General features: G+C 36.7%; 1 protein-coding gene across 2 annotated transcripts in view; it reads right to left on the bottom strand.

Moving 5' to 3' along the window:
* The window catches only part of ZNF385D (zinc finger protein 385D), a 979,895-nt gene that overhangs the window by 722,749 nt on the left and 232,625 nt on the right, over positions 1 to 24,521 (bottom strand). For both annotated transcript variants that reach the window (XM_021069746.1, XM_021069745.1), the window contains exon 2: positions 20,684 to 20,902. In XM_021069746.1, coding sequence (XP_020925405.1) covers positions 20,684 to 20,902 — 219 coding nt within the window. The remainder of the gene's footprint in view (positions 1 to 20,683; positions 20,903 to 24,521) is intronic.

Raw genomic sequence — 24,521 nt, forward strand, 5'->3', positions numbered from 1 at the left:
TTAACCCAATTTCATTTTTTTTTTATTTTGAGGGCTGTTTATTTTATTATATATTTTCTTTAGATTTGTTTTTATTTTTATTTATTTATTTATTTATTTTTAATTGTTATTTCCTCAATACAATTTTTTTTCCTACTGTACAGCATGGTGACCCAGTTCACTGTTAAAATATGAAATAAAATTTATTTTCAAATAATACATGTATTTCAAACATTCCCATTCTAAGATAAACTCATATCGATAACAATGAAACTGAAAAAGGCTGTTAGTGAGAGTAAACTAATGTTTACACTAACTAATAACAAGCAAACTCGTTATTCAAGTACTGGTAATTTTAAGAGTTTTGGACGGAATTTTTGAAGAGCTTAAGATGGATAGGTCCTAATAAAGTTAATTTTTTTCTTTTTTTGAGGAATAATGTGAAATTGAAAACTGAAGTAAGCTACCTACTACTAGAGTTCTCATTTATAAGTTTAAAAAAATCCTTTTAAGTGCTAGATATTAAAATCTAAACTTATAAAAATGACAGCAGATAATACATTGTTCCCATGTTCGAAGCTTAATTTTCTTAGCAAAGGTTCAAATTATTTTGAAACCCAAATAATCAGTGAAATCCTGCTCATAGATACATAAAACTGCAGCTATAACCTGATGTTCCTAGAGGCACTTCTAAAATCTATTTACAGGTCCAAGTGCTCCTTTTGAGTTTGCAAAAATTATGTGATTTTCCCATAAAAATTTTTGGAAAAGGAGATTTTATTCTTGGTCCATACAGGAGCTTGGTTAATGTTTATCATCCTTTAAATTTGTGTAATACCTTAGAAGGACTATGTAATTTTCCAGGTACTTCCACTCAGGAAATATTTCATCTACCATGAGAGAATCAGGATTGAGTCTAGAATATAAAACACATTCTCCTCAATCCTGCAGTTGCCATAGACTTCAGTGTTAAATGAGGTTTTTTTGCTGTAATAAACTAGGAAAGAGATACTCTCTTTTATTGGACTCAGAGATGGGAAAATGAAAGCCTACAGCAGTAGGTAATGGTGGCTTCGACACAGAAGAAAGCTGATCTGAGGGATGGGCATTTAAAAATGTTTCTTATGGGAGTTCTCCTCGTGGCGCAGTGGTTAACGAATCCGACTAGGAACCATGAGGTTGCGGGTTTGATCCCTGCCCTTGCTCAGTGGGTTAACGATCCGGCGTTGCCGTGAGCTGTGGTGTAGGTTGCAGACGCGGCTCGGATCCCGCGTTGCTGTGGCTCCAGCGTAGGCCGGTGGCTACAGCTCCGATTCGACCCCTAGCCTGGGAACTTCCATACGCCGCGGGAGCGGCCCAAGAAACGGCAAAAAGACAAAGAAAAAATTAAAAAAAAAAAAAAATTTCTTAGGCTGATAGTGAATAAATACTTCATTTCTGTGGTAATTTTTAGGACTGTTTACTATATAAATGTAGTTTGATTACAGCTTATTATTTAAGAGCACTTTAGACTAAGGGAATTCCAATTGTGTAATGTTTGTGTAAAAACCTTCAATATAAAACCACATAATTCAAGGAAACTCTATTGAGTTAAAATGTGTGCTGTGTAAATTTGTCTTCAGCCATGCATGATGGAGGAATCAGATCCAATTAAGTACAAATTCACCAGCCCTAAAAGAGCAGAGTGAGAAGTGGTGAAAACTCTTATGCTTAAATGGGTTCTGCTTAAATAAGCTGTGTTATTTTTACTGTCACACCACACATATAAACACTTAACTGTGTTGGTTAAAGGACAGAACCACTTACTCAACACTACCCAGCTTCCTTTGTTAAAGTGGAGACCTTATTTTCAGCCATTTCTTGGAAAAACCCTTCTAACTGCAGAAAGATGACCTGACCACAATTAAACATAACTTAAGTATTTAAAAAAAATTTTTTTGATGGTATCCCTGTAGCTACACACAAAAATATACCTATTAGAGTTAATTATTAAAATAAAGTTTAGCTTCAAAACAGAAGCTGCTTTTGAAAATTAAAGTAAAAGATTTGCTAAGCAAAGCAGGTGCATGGACGCTTCTAGACGGCCCTAGAAAGTAAGATCTACATGGTGGTCTAATGAATTTGTCTCACTTTCTTTTTGGCCACACCCATGGCCTGTGGAGTTTACTGGGCGAGGTATGAAACTCAAGCCATAGAGGTGATACGAGCCATTGCAGTGACAATGCTGCTTCTTAAACTGCTGCACCACAGGGAACTCCTGTCTCACTTTTTAACTAGTCTAGCAATACTATATGTCTCCCTCTGAAGGTATGGAATTAATGAAAAATAACCATAAAACTTTAATCATTTATAGCTACTTTCCAAACTCTTTTCTGAGAAGTACTGAATGGTCTCCTAAAGATAGGTGACAAAATCTACAATTCAAGGGAGCAGATCTCATGAACTCCAGAGAATTCCAACTTGCTACCCACCTTCTGTCCTTTGGCTTTCCTACAAATACTCACAACTTCTGTTTCAGATGGCTTTAGGGGCTGCAAAAATTGTCAAGTGCAAATAAAAGGCGACATGGGCCAGATCCTTGCTACTTACAGTGTGGGCCTATGACCAATAGCAATGCCATTGCTAATGATTATAAGTAAGCTGATTAAAAGTGTTGGATCTCAGGCCTTTCTCAATCCCCACATGATTTGTATGCCAGTCAAAATGTGAAGAGTCCCTGAACTATTTTTCTGAGACACTATAAATCCTAAAATCTATGTCTATATATGTTTGTTTCTCAACCTTGACTTTTCTTCAGCTGATTATAATATTTAACAAGGACTAACCATAGTTATAGCTAAAGCCTACTGAATTAAAGGTTTGCACTAAACACATCACCTACATTACTTTATTTAATCTTAAAATTATTGTTTCTGAGCTGGTATTTATTACACAGGGCAGAGGTTCCCAAAGTCAGACTGCAACAGAAGCACCTGAAAGTCTCTTTAAGACACGAGCTCCCTGGCTTACCCTCAGCATTTCTGATTAAAAAAAAAAAATTTTGGCCACACCCGAGGCATGTGAAAATTCCCAGGACAAGGATTGAACCTGCGCTACAGCAGGGACCTGAGCCGCTGTGTGACAATGCCAGATCCTTAACCTGAGCCACATGGGAACTCACGTGATTCAAGATATTTGGAGAAGGCTCCCAAGAATTGGATTTTACCAAGTATTCCGGTAATGCTGATTGGATGCACCAATAGAGAGGCCTCAAATACAGGTCTGTCAGTTCAATTACCTGAGCCCACATCTTAGATGAAGGCTAATTCTGCAAATTCTTTTACCCATTTCCTGGCTAGTTCTAGGAGTTCTGTTTGTGCTCCTCTCCTTCCCACAGTGATCACTGCTCATTTTCTCCACCTGTCTAAGGCTACAATGTACTAGACAGCAAGCTTTCCCCACTTCTCCTTTTCCTTGCTCTTCTATGTCTAATATCTTTTGGCTTTAATGGTATCAGTGCTAAATACCTGATGGGTATTGTCTGTGTAAGAAACATCCCAGAAATCTCACACATCCTCACAGGTTATCCCTTGATTTTTAGTCTAAGTTTTAATCTGGAATTAAATTCCTATAAATTTCTTAGAGCCCTTTATGTTCAAATACTCCGAGTCACTTCAGAGGGAAAAAACAATGAACATTTCACATCTTTGTATGAAAAAGAGATTGGTGAAATACTTCTACCAGCATTGCCTCATCTGCTTCTTTCAGGAAGCTTATTGACCAGGCAAGATAAAGAAAACGATGCCACAAATAGAAGGTGGTGGAACGAAAGTAGCAACAGAAGAAGTCTTGGGAAGATCTTTAGAGAATAGCCATATTTCCACCTTTCCCTGTAAGTTCAAGCAGAGCCTTATACACATCTCAAAGCTACACAGGAATTGTTAGTTATTGGTGTTTGTGTGTATTACTTAAAGACATCAAGTGTTAAGGGTTCCTGGTAGCCTAGTGGTTAAGGATCTGGCATTGACATTGCCATGGCTTGGGCCACTGCTGTGGCACAGGTTCAGTCCCTGACCTGGGAACTTTCACATGCTGAAGGCGTGACCAAAAAAAGAGAGAGAGAAATCGAGTGTTAGATGCTTGGAATAACATCTCCAGAAATAGGGAATAGGCAAAAAAAAGGTTGTTTTTTTTTTCCTTCAATAAACAATTAATAGTGAGAATTCATGTGTACTTTTCTTCTCCTCTAGAGTTTTTTTTTTTTTTTTTTTTTTTTTTTGTCTTTTTAGGGCCACACCTTTGGCACATGGAGGTTCCCAGGCTAGGGGTCAAGTCAGAGCTGTAGCTGCTGGCCTACACCTCAGTCACATCACAACGCAGGATCTAAGCTGCGTCTGTAACCTACACCACAGTTTATGGCAATGCCAGATCCTTAACCCACGGGGTGAGGCCAGGGATCAAACCTGCATCCTCATGGATGCTAGTCAGGTTAATTTCCACTGAGCCACGATGGGAACTCCTTCTCTTCTAGGTTCTGAATAGGAATGCTTTCCACAGAAGACCTTCTTTGCTTATTAAGCATTGAGTATTAAGTAAAAGATAAATATTTTTAATTTCTTCCTTCAGGCCACTAATCCAGTCTGAAAACACACTTAATTACAGAAGAATAGAGATGGTGGTTAAGACATGGCTTAACAAGCTTTCTATGAACCCACATATTCGTTTCAAGAATATATATTTAACATGCTAAGAGAAGTATCCAGAATAAAATTTAAATAGACATAACTAGCAGAGGCTTTAGCTTAATCTGGGCAGCAGTCATGTGAAAACGCAGACTCTGGTCATGTGTGAAGTGCACATGGGGTTGGGTCCCTGGGAGACAAGCCAGCTGAGCCTCCTGGGAAGGCTCATCTCGCAGGGACTGATGTCAGCCCTCTGGGAGCAATGAAGGGAAACAGTGGCTCTCAGTTTACATCTACTTATGTTGTATATCCACTAAGAAACTTTAGTTACAAGGAGTCTCATCGTGGCTCAGCGGTAACCAGCCCGACTAGCAGCCATGAGGTCTTGGGTTTGATCCCTGGCCTCACTCAGTGGGTCATGGGGCGTTGCCATGAGCTGTTGTGTAGGTTGCAGATGCAGCTCATATCTGGCATTGCTGTGGCTGTGGTGTAGGCCGGCTGCTGTAGCTCTGATTAGACCCCTAGCCTGGGAACCTCCATATGTCACAGGTGTGGCCCTAATAAAAAAAAAAAAATACAGTCATTTTTAACATTGCTCTTTTAACCTTTAAGCCAGAATTAAAAGTGATTGCCCACAGCTGGTAAAGTAATAACAGTCGCTTCTCATTTTCTCCATATTTACTGCCACTGATGAGTTTCATACTTTCTTATGCTCTCCTGTTGCTAATTTAGCATCCTTTTGATCCAGCTTAAAATCTCTCTCTAGTATTTCTTATAAGGTAGTTCTAGTGGTGATGAATCTCTCTGCTTTATTTGCCTGAAAATGCCTTTATCCCCCTTTCATTTTTTTTTTTTTCTTTTTAAGGCCACACTTGCAGCATATGGAAGTTCCTAGGCTAGGGGTCAAATCAGAGCTGCAGCTGTGACCTGTGCCACAGCCATGGCAACACCGGATCCGAGCTGCATCTTCAACCTATGCCACAGATTGTGGCAACACCAGATCCTAACTCACTGATCTAGGTCAGGGATTGAACCAGTATCCTCATGGACACTACGTCAGGTTCTTAAGCCACTGAGCTACAATAGGAACTCCTCCTCTTCACTTGTAGAAGACAATTTGCCCAGGTTTGGTGGCTTGGTTGACAGTTTTTTTTCTCCTTTCATCACTTTGAATATATCATCCCATTCCCTTCTGGCTTTCAAGGTTTATGCTGAAAGTCACTTTTTGCTGCTTTCAAAATTCTTTCTTTAATATTTGACAGTTTGATTGTAATGTGCCTCCATGTGGGTCTCTTTAGATACATCTACCATGTGATGTAGCCATCCCAGTTCTGAGTATACATCTAAAGGCAATGAAATCAGTATCTCAAAGAAATATCTATACTCCCACGTCACTGTGGTATTATTCATGATGGTCAGGACATGGAAACAACATTAGTGTCTGTCCACAGATGAATAGATAAAGAAGATGTGGTCTCTGTGTGTGTACAAGTTGGACTGTTGAACAATATAGCTTCGAACTGAGCAGAGGTTCACTTTTATGTGGTTTTTTTTTTTTGGGTCACACTTGCGGTATACGGAGGTTCCCAGGCTAGGGGTCTAATCGGAGCTACAGCAGCCGGCCACAACCACGGCAATGCCAGATCCAATCTGCCTCTGTGACCTACACCACAGCTCACAGCAATGCCAGATCCTTAACTCAGTGAGCGAGGTCATGGATCGAACCCTCAACCTCATGGTTCCTAGTTGGATTTGTTTCCACTGAGCCATGGCAGGAACTGCAATTAATTGCTTTTTTAGGGCCGCAATTGCAGCATATGGAAGTTCCCAGGCTAGGGGTAGAATTGGAGCTGTAGTTGCAGACCTACACCACAGCTCATGGCAACGCCAGATCCCCAACCCACTGGGTGAGACCAGGGATCGAACCCACATACTCATGGATACTAGCTAGGTTTGTAACCCACTGAGCCACAACACAGAACTCCTATGTGGGTTTTTTATACACTGTATAGTAAGTACCATAGGATCTGAAGTTGGTTGAATCCATGGATGTGGAACTATGGATATGGAGGGTCATGCATAGGATTTTAATTATTTATTTTAGTTATTTAGTTAGGATTTTCTACTGCCTTTGGAGTCAGCACCCCTGAAACACATGTGGTCAGGTAGTTAAAGGTTCAACCTAGCCTGGGAATTTCCAGATACGGCACCTGCGGCCCTAACAAGCAAAAAACAAATAAACAAAAATCGAATTTTGAACACAAAGCTTCAACCCTGTATCTTTCCTCCCCTATGCCAGGGAAAATATGAAGAGACCATCATAAGTCACTGGCAAACCCGGTGGTTTCACTGGCTGAGGAACCTCTGGAGCTCACTGCCAAGAGAACTTGAAACATCACAGGTACATTTGGGCCAGCTGACCTACAGTGGTAGCCCAGTACCTTCAGCTGAAAGAAGACTTTCCCACAATGAACCAATGGAAGAGAGGAGGAAAATACCTAATATCAGGTGGAAATCCAGAGTATTATATTCTTAGGTACAAGCAAGAGAGACAGCTCTCAGCCTCTTTTATACATTATGGAATGAGGAGGCGAATAATTAGGGTTTGGATCGAGATTGCAAATCCTACACTTAATGGTTTAAAGGGATACTGAGGTTACATGTTTACTCAAACTTAATTTACACATATGTATATTAGCCAGAGGCTGTGTGTATTAGCCAGAGGATGTATACATAGGTTGAGAGAGAGCTTTATTTTAAGGAACTGGCTTGCATAGTCATGGAGGCTTAGTGAGTCCACACTCTAATGGGCTAGGCTGGTAGATTGGAAACTCAGGGAAAAGTTGTGGCTTGTAGACCAAAGGCCACTTTCTGGCAGAACTCCTTCTTGCTCTGGACAGATCTTTATTCTATTAAGGCTTTCAATTGATTAGATGAGGTCTACCCACATTATGAAGAGTAATTTGTTTTACTCAAAGTCCACAGATTTAACTGTTCATCTCATCCAAAAGATGCCTTCACAGAAACATCCAGAATAGTGTTTGACCAAATATTTGGGAGCCCTGGCCTGACCAAGTCAACAACAACAACAACAACAAATAATGCATCATCACAATGTGTAAACATATGTAGCCTTAGATTTCCTGTTAAAGATCTCTTCTCATGAGACTTTGAACCAACTGGGCTAGTTAGAAATTCAATGTAGTTCATTTAATAATTTTAAAAAATCTCTTTGGGTAATTCTTTGAGATGAATAGCATTTTTTACCCTTGGCTCACTTCTACAATAGCACAAGAGTGTTTACTTGACTTCAGAGGGCTAAGGAAGAGAAAAATATCTATGTTTGCTTCCTATTGCTGCTGTAAAAAAAATTACCACAAATTTGGTGGCTCAAAATAAATTTATTGTAGAGTTCCAGAAGCCAGAAGTATGAAATGGACCCTACAAGCCAAAATCAAGCTGTCAGCAGGACACATTGCTTCTGACCGCTCTAAGGGGAAAATCCATCTCCTGGTCTTTCCCAGAGTCTAGAAACCACCTGCACTTTTTGGACCCTTCTTCCACCTTTAAAGGGCATTATCCCTACATCTGCTTCCCTCATCACATATTTGACTCTGACCTTCCTGATTCCATTTTATAAGGGCCTTGTGATTACATCTCCCTCTAAGATATCTCATCTCAAAGTCCTTATTTTAATCACAACCTCAAAGTCCCCTTTTGCCATGTAAGGTAATATACTCACAGTTCAAGTATCAGGATGTGGCCATCTTTGGGAGATATTATTTGGCCTACCACAATATTACTCTACTTATACAAATTCTGCCACTGTCTTTGAATCGACTGGTCATACATACTACCAAGCACATGGTAGCATTTGTATTAGAGCACGAGGTCCAATTGTGTGCATTTCTTCCTGGATCTGTGCTTTGTGATGTTACGTTTTTACTTTAAAATCAGCTGGTAACTAGTGGGAAAGAGATAGATGCTACAACCATGGCTTTTATTTTCTGGAAAGCCAGATGTTAAGCACTCACTAACATACCACTGAGTACAACCATTTTCAACATGTTGAAACATGGTTACAACGTGGTTCTTGGGATCCCTGCTGATTTCTGACATACAAAACAATGGCTGGTGAATTCATACTATATTCCTTTGTTTTAGAAATGCTCTCACAGAGATTAGGTGTATTCTTTCTGCAGATTGGACCTTGGGTTTTCTTCTCTTTGGTACCACAGTCTCCCCTTGGGTCCAACTGGGGCTCCCATTATTTGTTAGACTTAGTGGTCTGACAAGTAGCCATTGCCCACAGGGTCAGGTCTTCACTGAGGCTATAACCTCATCAGGAAAATTCACATCCACGGCCAGCTTCATGGCCTTAGGGCCTGTGCCTACAGGGCCAGGTCTTCCCTAAGGCCACAATCTCATCAGGAAAGCTCACATCCATGGCAAGCTTCATGGCCTTATGACCTGTGCTGTCTCCCAGAGCCCCACACTCACCATGGACCTATGCCTACTTTAACGCTCTACTATCACCATCTTGAATTTCTTAATTAATTTTGAACAAGTAACCATGCATTTTCATTTTATACCGAGCCTTGAAAATTATGTGGCTGGTCCTGCAGAGTCAGCATTCTCAGCTACATATTAAAAGGGACTTCTAGGTACCTTTTACCCCCACATAATGTGGGAGATGTAGCAGAGTTATAAATCATATCTGAACATGATAATCTTGGTAACTATCTGTTGCTTCACATGTTCCTATTTGGACAGTTCTTTCACTTTTAGTTTTAAGATTCAGCCTTTCTGCTTAATCTCTATTTCCTTTGATCCTGTCCAAGATAATTTTTGGTGTATGGAACAACTCTTATATGAACAAATTGGAGTAAGGGTGATCTCTGGCCTCATAATGTTGGTCCCTGAGACCATCATGGATGATGTATACTGGGGTTTGGTTGGTTGGTTAGATGCCCGTCTGAAGGTATTCTGTAATTCCTACTGCAGAAGTCCTGTGCTATGCCTGGAGCTCATTGCATTTTCATCTAGATCAGGAACCAGGATATATGCCTGAAAACCTGACTTTATTTCAATTCATGCTGATACTCCAGAACACTCTGGGTGCTTGCTATATCCTCAAACCAAGCCCAGGTCTAGGATGTGAGTTTTCCCCTCACCATGCCAGGCCCCAAAGAAGCTCAACTCAGCTACACTGGGCCTCACCAGGTATGGAAATAGGATAATACCTGATGCTCTCCTCTCCATAAGAGCAGAATTGAGGAAAGCTCTTGTGTGAAACACAAGCTCTCTTCTGCTGATCTCTTTATTGACACAAACTCACCAGAGAAGGAGAATTATTCTGGAATATAAATGAAGTATGAGCCAAGGCCTCAGGCCTTGACGCTTCTACACACCTCTCTAATCACTCACTTCTCTGTGATTTTTGTCTCTCTCCCCAGTTTTCCCTACATATCTGCCCCCTTTTAATTTTAAGACCTCTCACATTCACACAGGTTAAACAAATATCTGATATTTCTCATAATAGTAAACACCTCAAGAATATTTTAGAAAGCTTTTTTCTGCTTGAAATTTGAAAATCTTTCAACTACTGGATTCCTAATACCGTGTCCCACAAAAACTAAAGAGAATCTCACCTTCAGTGATGCTAATAGAAATATGTTCTTTGATCAATTTGCTAGTATTTTATTGAAGACATTTTCATCTATATTCATCAGGGATATTGGCCTATAATTTTCTTTCCTTGCTCTTTATCTGGTTTTTGTATTGGGGTAATGCTGGTCTCATGGAATGAGTTTGGGAAAGGAGAAGATCAGGATGGTGGAGTAGGAGGAACTGATGCTCACCTCCCCCATGAACACACCAAAAATACATCTACACGTGGTATAGTTTTCACTGAAAACACACTGAAGACTGACAGAAAGATTCTTACACAACCAAGGCTATAAGAAAGAAAAACATGGAATTGGGTAGGAAGAGAAGAAAGCAATCAGGTCAGGATTTTTACATCTGGGAGGGGACAGAGAAGAAGAAGGAAATTACATGACATTGACATCCTCCCTTTGAAGGGAGCGGTTCAAACCACATATGAGGCATCTCAGCCTGGAGTCTGACACCAGTGGTCCCTTAGCTGGTTTGAAACTCAGTAGGACTAAATAGCTGGGCTGTAAGAAACCTAGACGCCACTTGTGAAGAACACACACACACTTGTTTACACCTGACACTGGGTAGAAGCAGCAGAATGAAACTGCCTAGGACTTAGGCTGGTTTCCCATGATAATCACAACACATGCCTCAGCCTGAACGAAGAACCCACTACAGCTACCCTTGCTCCAATAAATCCTGGCCCATGCTGAAGACCATCTTCAGCCCGTATTGCTCCAGCACTATTCCCCCTGAGGAGAAAGTGCCAATGATGGCAGGAGAGAGAGGATACATTTAGAGAGAATAGAGCCAACCTGAAATCAATCCTCAGGGATTCTGTTCCAGCAATTTGGGACCCACCCCTGCCCCCAACAGGGTAATTTTGGCCACTGAGCAAATGCCATCATAAGGATCCAAGAAGAAGTAGAGAGAGAAATGGGTCAAAATGTATTTGATAAAATTAAGGCAGAAAAATTCCTGAACCTGAAGAAGGAACCTGATATTCAGGTTCAGAGAGTCCCAAAGAAAATCACCCCAAAGAGACCCACACCAAGACATATAATAATTAAAATAGCAAAAATTAAAGATGATAAGTATAAAGGTAGCAAGAGAAAAACAAGAAGTCACATACATGGGAACCCCCATAAGGTTATATGCTAATTTTTATGCAGAAACTTTGCATAATAATAACCCGGGAGTAGCAATATTATGTTTAGAGTACTGGAAGGGACAAAAAAAAACCCTACAACCTAGGATACTCTACTCAGAAAAAGTATCATTTAGAATAGATGGGGAGGTAAAAAATTGGAAGAGGAGAAGTAAAACTGCCACTATTTGTAGATGACATGATATTATATTTAGAAAATCATGATGTCTCCAGCAAAAAAAAAAGTATTAGAACTAATAAATGAGTTCACTAAAATTGCAAGATATAAGATTAATATATGGAAGTCTATTGGTTTTCTACACAGTAATAATGACCTACCAGAGAAAGAAAACAATCTTGCTTAAAATCACATAAAAAAATAAAATATCTAGAAATAAACTTAACCAAGGAAGTGAAAATCTATACTCTGAAAACTGTAAAATACTAAGTAATGAAGTAAATTAAAGATGATGCAAAGAAATGGAAAGATTATCTTGTGTTCATGGATTGAAAAAATTAATACTGTTAAAATGTCCATACTATCCAAAGAAATCTACAGGTTTAATGAAACCCCTATCAAAATACCTATGATATTTTTCACATAATTAGAACAAATAATCCTAAAATTTATTTGAAACCACAAAAGACCCTGAATAGTCAGTGAAATCTTGAGAAAAAAAGAACAGAGTTGGAGGCATTACATTCCCTGAATTTAGGCTATACTACAATGCTACACTAATCCAAATAGTATGGTACCAGCATAAAACAGATTATAGATCAATGGAAAAGCATAGAAAGCCCCAAAATAAGGCCATACACTTATGTTCAATTAATTTATGACAGAGGAGGAAAAAGGGAACTCTAGTACATTGTTGGTGGGAATGTAAATTGGTGCAGCCACTATGGAAAACAGTGAAGAGTTTCCTCAAAAACCTCTAAAGAGAACTAACCTATAATCCAGCAATTCCACTCCCGGGTTTATAGCCCAACCCCAAAAATGAAAACACTAATTTAAAAAGATATATCCACCCCCAATGTTCCCAGAAGCATCATTTACAATAGCCAAGATATGGAAGCAACTTAAATGTCCATCAGCAGATGAATGGATAAAGAAGATGTGGTATATAAATAAGTACAGTAGAAAACTATTCAGCCATAAAAGAGAATGATATTTTGTCATTTGCAACAACATGGACACAACTAGAGGGTATTCTGTTTAGTGATACGTCTGACAGAGAAAGACAAATACTTTGATATCACTTTTATGTGGAATCTAAAAAATAAAATGAATGGATGTAACAAAATAGAAACAGACTGACAGCTATAGAGAACAAACTAGTGGTTATCACTGAGAAAAGGGAAGTAGGGAGGGGAAAGGTAGGAACAAGAAATTAAGAGGAACAAAGTACCATGCATAAAAAAACTATAAGAAAATATTGTACAGCACATGGAATATAGCCAATATTTTATAATAACTTTAAATGGAATATAATCAGTAAAAATAGTGACTCATTATGTTTTACACCTGAACCTAATATAATGCTGCATGTCAATTACACTTTAATTAAAAAATAAACATTGTTTGGTTTATGAAGTCTGTAATTGAACTTGAAATAAATTCATATTATAGCATATAATATTTGGTGATAGGCATTTGTATTAAGTTGTTAAAGTCAGTAATTGAACAGTATATGTACAGAAAAGACAGATTTTTAAACAATACTGAGTAAGTCTATATTTAATCGTGAGATGGGCAATGATAATATTGCTGGTAGTTTTGTAAAGAAATTATTTCAGTGTCAGGCACATGGGTTGTATGGGTCCCTATTTTGATTTTTTAATTTTCCTCTCAGAAATAAAATAGAATTAAAATAGGCCCTGGTGCTCAAATTAGTGAGGATATCATACATTATTAAGTAATTCTTGAACTAAAGAAATTTCTTAAGGAAATTATTGAAGAAGAAAGTGGGAATATAATCCTGATAGCAAGAATTACAGATGTTGGACAATTTCATTATTCATGTTGGCAAATGGGGTCCTTGACTAGTTGAGTAAATAAGATGTGCCTGACAGGGTTGTAATCATAAATTAATATTTATTGAGTACTTAAGTTTTAGGTTTGTCTGATATTATTCTTATTTGTGATCTCAAACTTAGGCACTCCTGAATAATACTGAAGAAAAAATGTTCCCACTATCATAAAATTGTGCTTTTCTCTCTTAAAAAATCAATTCTGAAATTAAAATAATGAAATATAATTTTAAACCCCTTATTGTCTTGATAGAAAAAAAAAAGATGGTAAAAGGGGTTCTTTAATTTTTATTGAAATAAAATAATGGAAAAAATAAAAAATTATAAAAAAACTATAGTTTATTGTTAACATTTTTCAATTCGAGTCTCTTTTACATTTAATAATGGATGAATTAAATGTAGGTAAAGGTAACAATATTTGGAGGTGTACTCAGAAACACCAGGGTAAAAATTAACTTATCAAATATTGTCTCTGAATTTTAGATAGGGGATGAAATGAAAACAAAAATACCAGTGACTTCTTGTCTCAGTAATTTCCTCATACACACAACTATTGTAGAGATGGGAACTCTGGCACATATGTGACTAGAACAGAAAAAGAGAAAAGAGACATGACTCAATACTTGACATCAACCTATACTGACAACTGCACAATGAATATTTATTAGGTGAAAAATGTAAATGTACTTCTGCGGAAAAAAATAACTTACTACCATACAAAGACAATATCCTCAACAAGTAAAGATATAACAAGAAAAAAGAAAAAATATATACAAAACATTGTTGAAGGAAGTAGTTTGGAATAAAGTATATACACCTGGACACTCTTCTACAATGAAGTTGTAAAATTTGATGGTCAGAATGCCAAGCAAAAGAACAAGATCAGAAGCATACCGCAGTGTAAGTAACCTTCCTGACCCTGCACAGATGGATTTTCTGTTCCTCAAATTGCCTGCAATGCTCAGGCCCCTCTCCCTCCCTTTCCCACTTCATTGAAACAATTTCTCAAAGATAACCTGCCATTTTACCATTTCCAGATGTCCAATATAGGTTTTCTTAAAAAGACTTCTCCAAATGAAGGCTTCAGCACACACCGGTTAACCATTTTCTTCTTCTGAAACTTTCTCCTCCTTTGGTTTCTGAATCCTGGAATGACCCAGCTGTTTTCCAGGCTTGTGAGATGCTAAGACATCGTGAATATTATCTTGGATTCTGGAGCCAGCTTTCCAAGGTTCAAGGTCTGGCCCCACTACTTTCTAGCGAGGTGACCTTGGCCAAATTACTCCTTTACTTTTCTTTGTCTCAAGTTACTGATCTATATCATGGATACTAATAACTAAGCTGACTCATAAAAATATGATGAAATAAACACACACAGTTATTAAATGCGCAACAAATGTAACCCATCATTAATGTTTTTGACATCTTCATTAACTCCTTAAGATTCCTTTCCTCTTTCTGCTACAAGTATTAAATTTTAAGGTTGCTTCTCCTTTTCTTCTTTCTTTTGGCTATTTTATAACTCTTTCACCTGTAGCTATTCTACCAGTGAGGATAAAACCTATGTCTTAGTAGCACGAATTGGATATATATGTATATAGATCATATCGTCATGTTTGCTAAGCTCCAATCAGCTTTTCCTCTTTTCAATTTCTTAACATCAACCACACGATTCTAAACTAAGGCAACAGCTGTGACACAGTGTACCAACAGGGTTCTAATCAAGAACCCTATGAATTCATCATTCAGGCTGTATTCACTATTTTATTCCTCTTGCTAATGACATATTTTACACCAACTGTCTTCTCTACAAGATTGCAACCTTCTTTGGAACTGGGAACTATTATTCACTAGAGTTATTATCACATGCACAAGTGTTTGTTTAATATGCGTTAAAGTTATATATTCTTAGATTAATTCTGCTTTTATTTTTCACTTTTTGAAACTGTAGTCCTTTACCTCTTACTCATTGATTAGTTCACAAAATCCTCTGTATTGCTGTACTTTTATTGAGTCACTGGCATAAAATCTTAAAATAAAAGCATAAGTGTTTTTTTCATTACAAGTCTTCTCTCAAGTAAAATCTTGAAATGCATGTTCATGGGTTTTCTTCTCTCCAGGATGGCACATTTTAGGTGGCCAGTAAATATGTCTGGCTCATATAGTCAACTTCAATATTGTACCTGATACAAGTGATTGCAAATGAGCAAACATGCAAAGTGCAAACATATGTCCTCTGTCTTTCTATCTTCAAACATAGTAAAATCCTCAACCTGAATATAGTTGTGGCACCTGTTTCATTCCCCAAGAAGGAAGCTAATCTCACATAAAATGTCAGTAAGCAAATGTCTTTACTAAACATTCCATAGATGAGATTTACAGCACACATTACAAAGATAACAAATTAAAAATTTATATTAGACCTATTTCCTCTACCCCTCTTTTCCTTCACCCCCATCAAACCATTCACTTTTTGACTTTTCTGGCTTGTAGTTCCCAGGCTTGTTTGCTTTTCACTTTTCTAGGATTAGGCTAAGCAGGTCGCTTATGCCCTGGCTTCTTGCAAATCCATATTTACATATTCATCACATCCTTCAACAGTGAGCCCCACCTTTAAGGCTAACCTTCAGATTAATCTTGGAGATATCCTGAAATTTTGTTGGAAACCTAAGTGATAAACCGCTTTTTTTCTACCTCAGAGTTTCTTTATTTCTTTAGATTCAGGGTTTTACCTCATTTTCATCCCTTTTCCTTGACATCTTCCAGAAATCCCTCACTATTTTACATTTCTCCAGTGTGCAAAGCTGCTGTGAACTTAGTTATTTTGTTCTCAAATTGCTTATGTCACGTCATTGGAATTTTTTATTTTATTTTTTGTCTTTTTCTAGGGCCGTACCTGCAGCATATGGAGGTTCCCAGGCTAGAGGTCTAATCGGAGCTGTAGCCACCAGTCTATGCCAGAGCCATAGCAACGCGGGATCTGGGCCACGTCTGTAACCTACACCACAGCTCATGGCAACGCCGGATCCTTAACCCACTGAGCAAGGCCAGGGATCGAACCTGCAACTTCATGGTTCCTAGTCAGATTCGTTAACCACTGAACCACGACAGGAACTCCTCACGTCATTGGAATTTTGAAAACGACAAGAAGAAATACATCTATCCGGGCTGCTATTTTTGAAAATTACTTTCTGATCCCTTATTTAAAGACTAACATTTTAAAGGTCTATTTAATGATCAATCTATGGTAACATCTTAATCGCGCATAAACATACACATTTGTACCACTGCTTATTGTTTTCGAGAAACAGGCACAAAAAGAGGAAGTGTAACGTACCTGGCATGGAGCTACAGAAACGATGAGACCAATTTAATTAGGATTGGCCACCAAATGCAAAATAAGTTTTTCAGGAAAGGGAAACTTATACCTAAAAGAATTCTACTTCTATTACCTACTAGCTCTGTTACTAGGGGCAAATCACTTTTAGGAGAAATATAAAGGAATCATAACAAAAGTGAAAAATAATAATTTCAAACCTAGAAAAGTGGGACAATTCTAAGATTGGAGGGTAGAGAAACAGCTGACTGGAAGATGTTGTTGTTGGAAATGGTTAGTGCCTAAAAGAGGCAAAGGTTGAGGAGACAAAAGCTATTTCTTTCTGTGCTAGACAGAACTGAATTTTAGATGGGAAAAAAAATATATTCTGCACTCTCCATTTATACAACCACTGCCACGAGCTCCCAGGGATTGCAATTCTTCAGACATCCCCAAATATAAGACCCCCCAAACACAAAGAGAATCACAAATGGAAATCTCTTCTAGCTCAAATTTTATGCTCAAACTAAATGGCATGAATTTAATTCATTCCTTTTTCCTCTTAAAATTTCCCTTAATGGTTATTTCACCTAATTTTCATGAATAACAATGGTCAAGAAGAAATTCAGTACACTTTTCTTGGTCACAGTAGCCTACTGCTATGGTCTCCAGATAGGGATTGGCCTGGATTATCAGCCTCAGTTTGTAAAACCTCACTATTATCCCAGTAATGAAGGGTTTCTTCCTTCCTTGCTTGCTTCCTTCCTTCCTCCTTTTTAGGGTTGCACCTGAGGCATATGGAAGTTCCTAGGTTAGGGTTTGAATTGGAGCTGTAACTGCCAGCCTAAATGCACAGCCACAGCAACTCTGGATCCAAATCACATCTGCAACCTACACCACAGCTCATGGACCCTTAACCCACTGAGTGAGGTCAGGGATCAAACCCGCATACTCATAGACACTAGTTGGGTTCTTAACCCGCTGCGTCACAACGGGGACTCCCATAAGGAAGGGCTTCTGAAGGACAAAGACTGAATAAAGAAATCTCTGTGCTGAAAAAGATGGTACCCTACACTGGAATTAATAGTAAGTCCAGATGAAGCAAGTAGCTAGTGGCTAGAAATCTATCCCTCTTGGAATGATCAATGCGTTCTCTCTTGAGGGAGAAAAAAAATCAGTAATCAAAGCCAGGGACCTACTCAAAATTTGAACATGGTAAAATTAGCATTTGTTACTTTCTCCCATATTTTTATTCTTCAGTGATAAAAAAATAGAGTCAAACAAGAACAAAATACCTTTTACAAAATGTCAGGAAATTTAATATCAGCATTTGTTTTTATTGCTTCCCTTTGGCTGAACCTTCTAAAGGATATGGTCAATAAGAGAAAAGCATGAGCAAAGCAATATTCTTAATGCCATGTTGCAGTGTGTCATATATTTATATGAATAAGATATTATTAAGGAAGCATTTTTAAATTCTTAAGTAAATGATCCCAAAAAGGAACTCTGTGAATCCACATATGCACTGGCAAATTCTAACTAGTTGACTGACATTCTACAAAACCACAAATAGCCCTTGGAAATTAAAAGAAGAGACAAAGTTCTGGATAAATAAGAAATGTACATATAAATGTACAAGGCTTGAGGTATCAGACAATTCAATGAAGCTATTTTGTTTTTATTAACTACCAGTGTTGCAGGAGAAGGAACATCTTGTACATTGAAAATCTACTGACACTTTAAACCTCATCTGGAATAATCAATGGAAAGAGAAAAGGAAATAGATCAGTGGAAGAGAAAGTAAATTTTTATTTAGCTTCTCTGTTAAATAAAAGAAAATTTACTGCTAAGAGGATAGATAAGGGTGATAATACCCTAGATTTATGTGCTATGAAACAATGAACATCAAAAGAGGCAAGAATACTGTTAGATAAAACTGAATGATTTGATAGTTTCAGCCCAATAAAAATAGAAAACCAGGTTTAATAAAATAACTCAAATACGACAAAAAGTGTGAATAAAATAAAGCTGCCACAATAGGTGAACTTCTTACTCAATCTTTCAACAAGCATTAACAACAGCTTAACCATAGTAAACACTGAAATTGAATTAAATTAGTTGGCCACAGAAGAGCCTTAAACATCCTGAAAGTTGCACCCTTGGTTATACGTATTCTAAAATGCTCTTATGAATCAAAGAAGGATTTTTATTTGAATGTTCAAATTTCTGTCTTTTGCTTAAACCCCTTACGATATTTCATTTTAATATTTTGTTTATATCTCATTATAATGTTGAGGCTTTTTTTCCACTGTAGACTATATCACATAGTTGGAAAGCAAAATGATAAATATGAGCAAAATCTCAACATTCAGCTGGAAATCTCAACTCCATTATTAATTTGTTTATGGTAATTTAAAAGTACCTAAAAAGATCATTTGCAAGTAGTATTATACTCTGATACATGTAATATTGTACATATAGTATTGCTTATTCATATCTATTTGCATACCTGGTAACTGAACTGTGACAGGCATGTCTTTTGTTTGGGTTTCTTTCTGTGACATAATTCATTGCTTCTCTAAAGAGGTTTTTAAGTATCAAGGTAGGTGAAGTAAAACACCAAAGCTGACACCATTACCACCACCAACACCAATTTAAAGAAAAAGGACTTGAAATTTAATCACGCTGTGCTTAAGATGATTTTACCTAAATGTCAATGATAAGGAACAGATTTTCCTTAGGAGGTTCAAATAGAGACCATGAAATACATATTTTTAAACATGACTTAAAAGTACACTTGCCTAACAAGTTCATTTTGTGCCCAAGGAATTTAGTAGTTCTTAATTTCCTTCTGATTACTATTTTTGTTTTTACATCTCTTTGACCAGCAATATCCACGGTTAACTATTTGTCATACAAAAAAGAGAAATGCAGAGTTCTTTCTGTAGGAATAGTCTAGCTCATTTATACTAAAGAAACACAAAGCAAGATAGAAATAATTTCCATTTAAGGAATTTACTGTTTTTTTTCTCATCATTTGATAACCTTGAAGCAAACTACAAAATTGTATTTTAAAATCTGCAATATAAAATATTAGAACAGATCAAAATTCAGTCTCATTTTTAAACATCATTAAAATTTTGATAAAATATGTCTTATCTATGAAACATGAAACATCCAACCAGAACACAATATTGTAACTCTTTGGAGTGGTCATTGTTTCAGCTCTCCAAACTGCTGTTATAGAATTCTGCCCTCTCCCTCAACTCTCCATGCTTTTTCTAACAACTTTCCATTTATTTCCAAAAGTATATGTGTGCTATTTCTAAAATCTTCTTATTCCTAAATTCAACTTACACTTTTAAAAAGTGTACTAAAGTGATTAGCAAACCATGAATTTTTACTAGCAAATTTAAACAATCTATATGTACTGATAGATCACATTTTATTGGTTAAAACATCTACTTGAAAAAATATGTAGTTTTTCAACTCCGTTGCAATCTTATTAACCAATTAAAGCCCCAACAGACACAAAACAAACACATAAAACCATTGTTTCATATAAAATGTAATAGAATGGCCATTTCCAAATTACTACGGTTAAAGTCAAATGCCAAGAAAATCTAACTACAACTTTTTAAAATCATTCCAAGTGTCCTAGTAGATCATAATCACAATCCTAATACACTTAAGCATAGGCAACAAAATCTCCCTTTCTCCCCCAAAGAACTGTGAGAAACTTTTGATTTTAACATACTATACTGATAAGGCTTTTATTTAATGTTTCCTGTTTTAAAAATAGGGAATAGTCTATTATTTTGCTTTCACATCTGCAGGCACACACATAACTTGATGATATAAAATTGAGAATATATCTTTAGAAAAACTTACCATTGTCATTTTTCACCATCCCATTGCTGAGTTGTTTTAATCTCTTTTGATGTGATTTGCCATTGTAGTGGATTTGGGCTTGAGCAGCCGAATTCAGCTGAATGTTACACACGTTGCACAAGGTGAAATTGGTATGTTTTCTTTCTCTTTCTGGTTTTTCTTCAAAGTCATCAGGTAAAAACTCAGCCTCACTCTCTCCATCCTGTGCACATGTGGAATCTAGGGAGGAGAAGAGAGTAGTGAACAAGCCGATCAAGATTCCTGGATTCCTATGACCATTTGGGGGCATGTATCTTTTTGAATTCGAGTTTTTTGGTCTTTTCCAGATATATGCTCAAGAGTGGGACTGCTTGATCATACGGTAGTTCTATTTTTAATTTTTCAAAGAATCTCCATACTATTCTCCATAGTGGTTGTACCAACTTACATTCCCACCAACAGTGTAGGAGCACTATTAATAATGGCCAAGATATGGAAGCAAACTAAGTGCCTACGGACAGATGAATGGATAAATATGCAATATATATATATACACAATGGACTATGACTTAGATATAAAAAGAATGAAATAATGGTATTTGCAGCAACATAGATAGACCTAGAGATGATCATACTAAATGAAGTAAGCCAGACAAAGACAAATGCCATATAATATCACTTATATGTGGAATATTTTAAAAAATGATATACATGAACTTATTTAATAAACAAACAGATTCACATACATAGAAAACAAACGTATGGTTACCAAAGGGGAGGGGGGAAAGGATAAATTAGGAGTTTGAGATTAACATATACATACTACTATTTATAAAATAGATAACTAACAAGGACCTATTGTTAGTATAGGGAACCGTGTTCAATTCTTGTAATAACCTACAACAGAAAATAACATGAAAAAGAATATATATATATATACACAAATATATCATATATTCTTATGAATATATAAGAATATATAATGTTCACATATATATATGAATATATATAAGAATCACTTTGCTATACACCAGAAACTAGCACAACATTGTAAATCAATTACAAAAAAAATTGGACTTCCTGTCATGGCTCAGCAGTAACAAACCCGACTAGTATCCATGAGGATGTGGGTTCAATCCCTGGCCTCGTTCAGTGGGTTAAGGATCCAGCGTTGCCGTGAGCTATGGTGTAGGTCACAGATGCAGCTCAGATCTGACATTGATGTGGCTGTGCTGTAGGCCAGCGGCTACAGCTCCGATTCGACACCTAGCCTGGGAACTTCCATATGCTGCGGGTGCAGCCCTAAAAAGACAAAAAACAAAACTAAACAAAACAAAAAAACCCAAAAAATTAAAAGATTCTTGGATTCATTCATACAATTAAATTGAGTAGCAAATAAGCACTGTTCTAGACACTAGAATTCACAATTTCCAGTTCCTCCCATTTTAACAGACTGCTTTCATACTATACATTAAATTTTTCTTTCATGGAATACAAATGGCAAACTTTTCATTTTGCTTTTTCTATGCCAAATACTGTGTCAAATGTCAAGTGTTAAATGACAAATGTTTAACACTCATTACCTCACTAAACTATCCTAACAACGAAAACCTGTAAATTTTTTTCTGCTTCATAACTGAGGAAGCTAAAATTTAGAATGCATGAATAACTTGCATGGGGTCAAATACCTAATAAATGGTATCTTTGGGATAAGCATTTGGTTTTGTTTATCTTCATATCACAAGCTCCTAATTATCATGCTCTTTAGTATGTATTAGTATATTAGCTACTTCCTTTTTGGCTTCAACAACTAAATAAAACTGTCTTATTTTCATATTCATTATCAATTAAGTAAAGTAACTTATATTTGGATGAACCCATCCTATGCATACAGAAAAGCTAAAATTGTTTCAGTACCTAAAATTGTTTTATACCTCAAGTACAAAAGAAGCTCTGAATATCCAACACAGCTTCATAATCAGGATGCAAAAAAGTGAGACAGATCTAAGGATTATATTGGAATACATTTTTTTGGAAGAATGTAAGTGTTATATACTCAGATAATAAAAAAGGACAACTAACAATTCCAGGATCTATGATCTTAAGATGGTAATAATTAAAGTAACTACTGTAATACATATTTTGCTATTTATTTATAAATCACTTAAAATAACACCAGCCCCTTTCTTAAGCTTTCACTATACAAGACTGCATAACTTTTATAGATCAACTATGATTTCTCCATTCCAATTTCCAGATTCTTCAAACATATTTTACTAGTCTTTGGAATATTGGCAGAAGAAAACAGTCATTATTCTAGCACGTGTTTTTTAACTACCTACTGGGTGGCAGGCACTATCCTAGGTGCTGGAGAAAAACTTACGAGCAAGACAAGGGTAGTCCTGCTATTACACAGCTTGCTGATAATTACAGGAAGAACACTGTCTTTGGTATCAGGCAAATGAGATAACAAATGCCAAAATACTGTTGACAATATATAAGGATTAGCCTGTCAGGAAAAGCTTAAAGAAAATTTAATTACTAACTCAAGCCAAACACCCAATGCTGAAGCTCTTAAAAAACACTGGAATATCCAACTCTCAAAGAGAATGAAAGATTTAAAGTATAATTCATGCTTTTTTGGTGGACTAATTTATCCAAAATATGTTAATCTGTTCTTAAAAAGGAAACTTTATCTTTCTTACTCAGGTAGTCTCTATTAGAGTAATATTAAATACACAATTTAAGTGGTCATGTTTCAAAGAAAATGTATATAGATTTTGTAAAATTATCATAATTTTATTTAAAGGAAATTATCTGAATATAGTTATTAGCTTTCCTATTTCATATAAATAAAATAATCTGGTGTCTACTAGACATTGTTTTCAGTATGTTTCCAAACTTTTTTCTAGAGTTGCTTTGTATTTTTAGTCTTTTATCTTAAATATCATTAAACCATAAAAACATTATGTAAATTAAGGTGCAGTTAATCACTGTGATATTCTATAGCCAACAACCACAGATCGGGAAAGTTGTATATCCTGAGAAAGTATTTCTAGGAGTTCCTGTCTTGGCGCAGTGGAAATGAATCTGACTAGGAACCATGAGGTTGGGGGTTTGATTCCTGGCCTTGCTCAGTGGGTTAAGGATCCGGTGTTGCCATGAGCTGTGGTGTAGGTCGCAGATGTGGCTTGGTTCCTGCGTTCCTGCGTTGCTGTGGCTGTGGCTGTGGCTGTGGTATAGGCCGGCGGCTACAGCTCCAATTAGACCCCTAGCCTGGGAACCTCCATATGCTGTGGGTGCTACCCTAAAAAGACAAAAAAAAAAAAAAAGTATTTCTATACAAACTAAAAACAAACCCAAAATGTAAACAAACACAATTAGACTTAGGAAAAAATTAGTAATAGTGGACCTGAATGATAGATTAGAGTTGGCTTTTTTCCCTTCATTTTTCCTATATTTTCAAAATTATACTTGACCATTTATTACATTTTTGGATGAAAAAGATAAATAAACATATTTGAAAGAAATAAGCCCTCCAAAGAGCTTGCACTAACCTACTCAATGAATGGTTTATGCTTGTCAGAACTAAGCCAAACTACACGGACAGTCCCAGTATATGAGCCCTTGGAACACATCATTTTTGCTAAATATATGCATACGTTTGGAAGGAAACAAATTCTTCCTTGATTACTTCCACCTTGACCTATAAAATAAGAATGGCTGCCCACAATTTAGCAGGGAGAATACTGGAGAAGAAACTTTCTTCCAAGGCTATAAGATTTATTTGCTTACATGTAAAGCCTTCCCTTATCACAAGAGAAGGGAAAAACTATGTCACCTGAGTCAAAAATTAATT

Source organism: Sus scrofa, chromosome 13 (genome assembly GCF_000003025.6).
Source record: "Sus scrofa isolate TJ Tabasco breed Duroc chromosome 13, Sscrofa11.1, whole genome shotgun sequence".
Lineage (NCBI taxonomy): Eukaryota > Metazoa > Chordata > Mammalia > Artiodactyla > Suidae > Sus > Sus scrofa.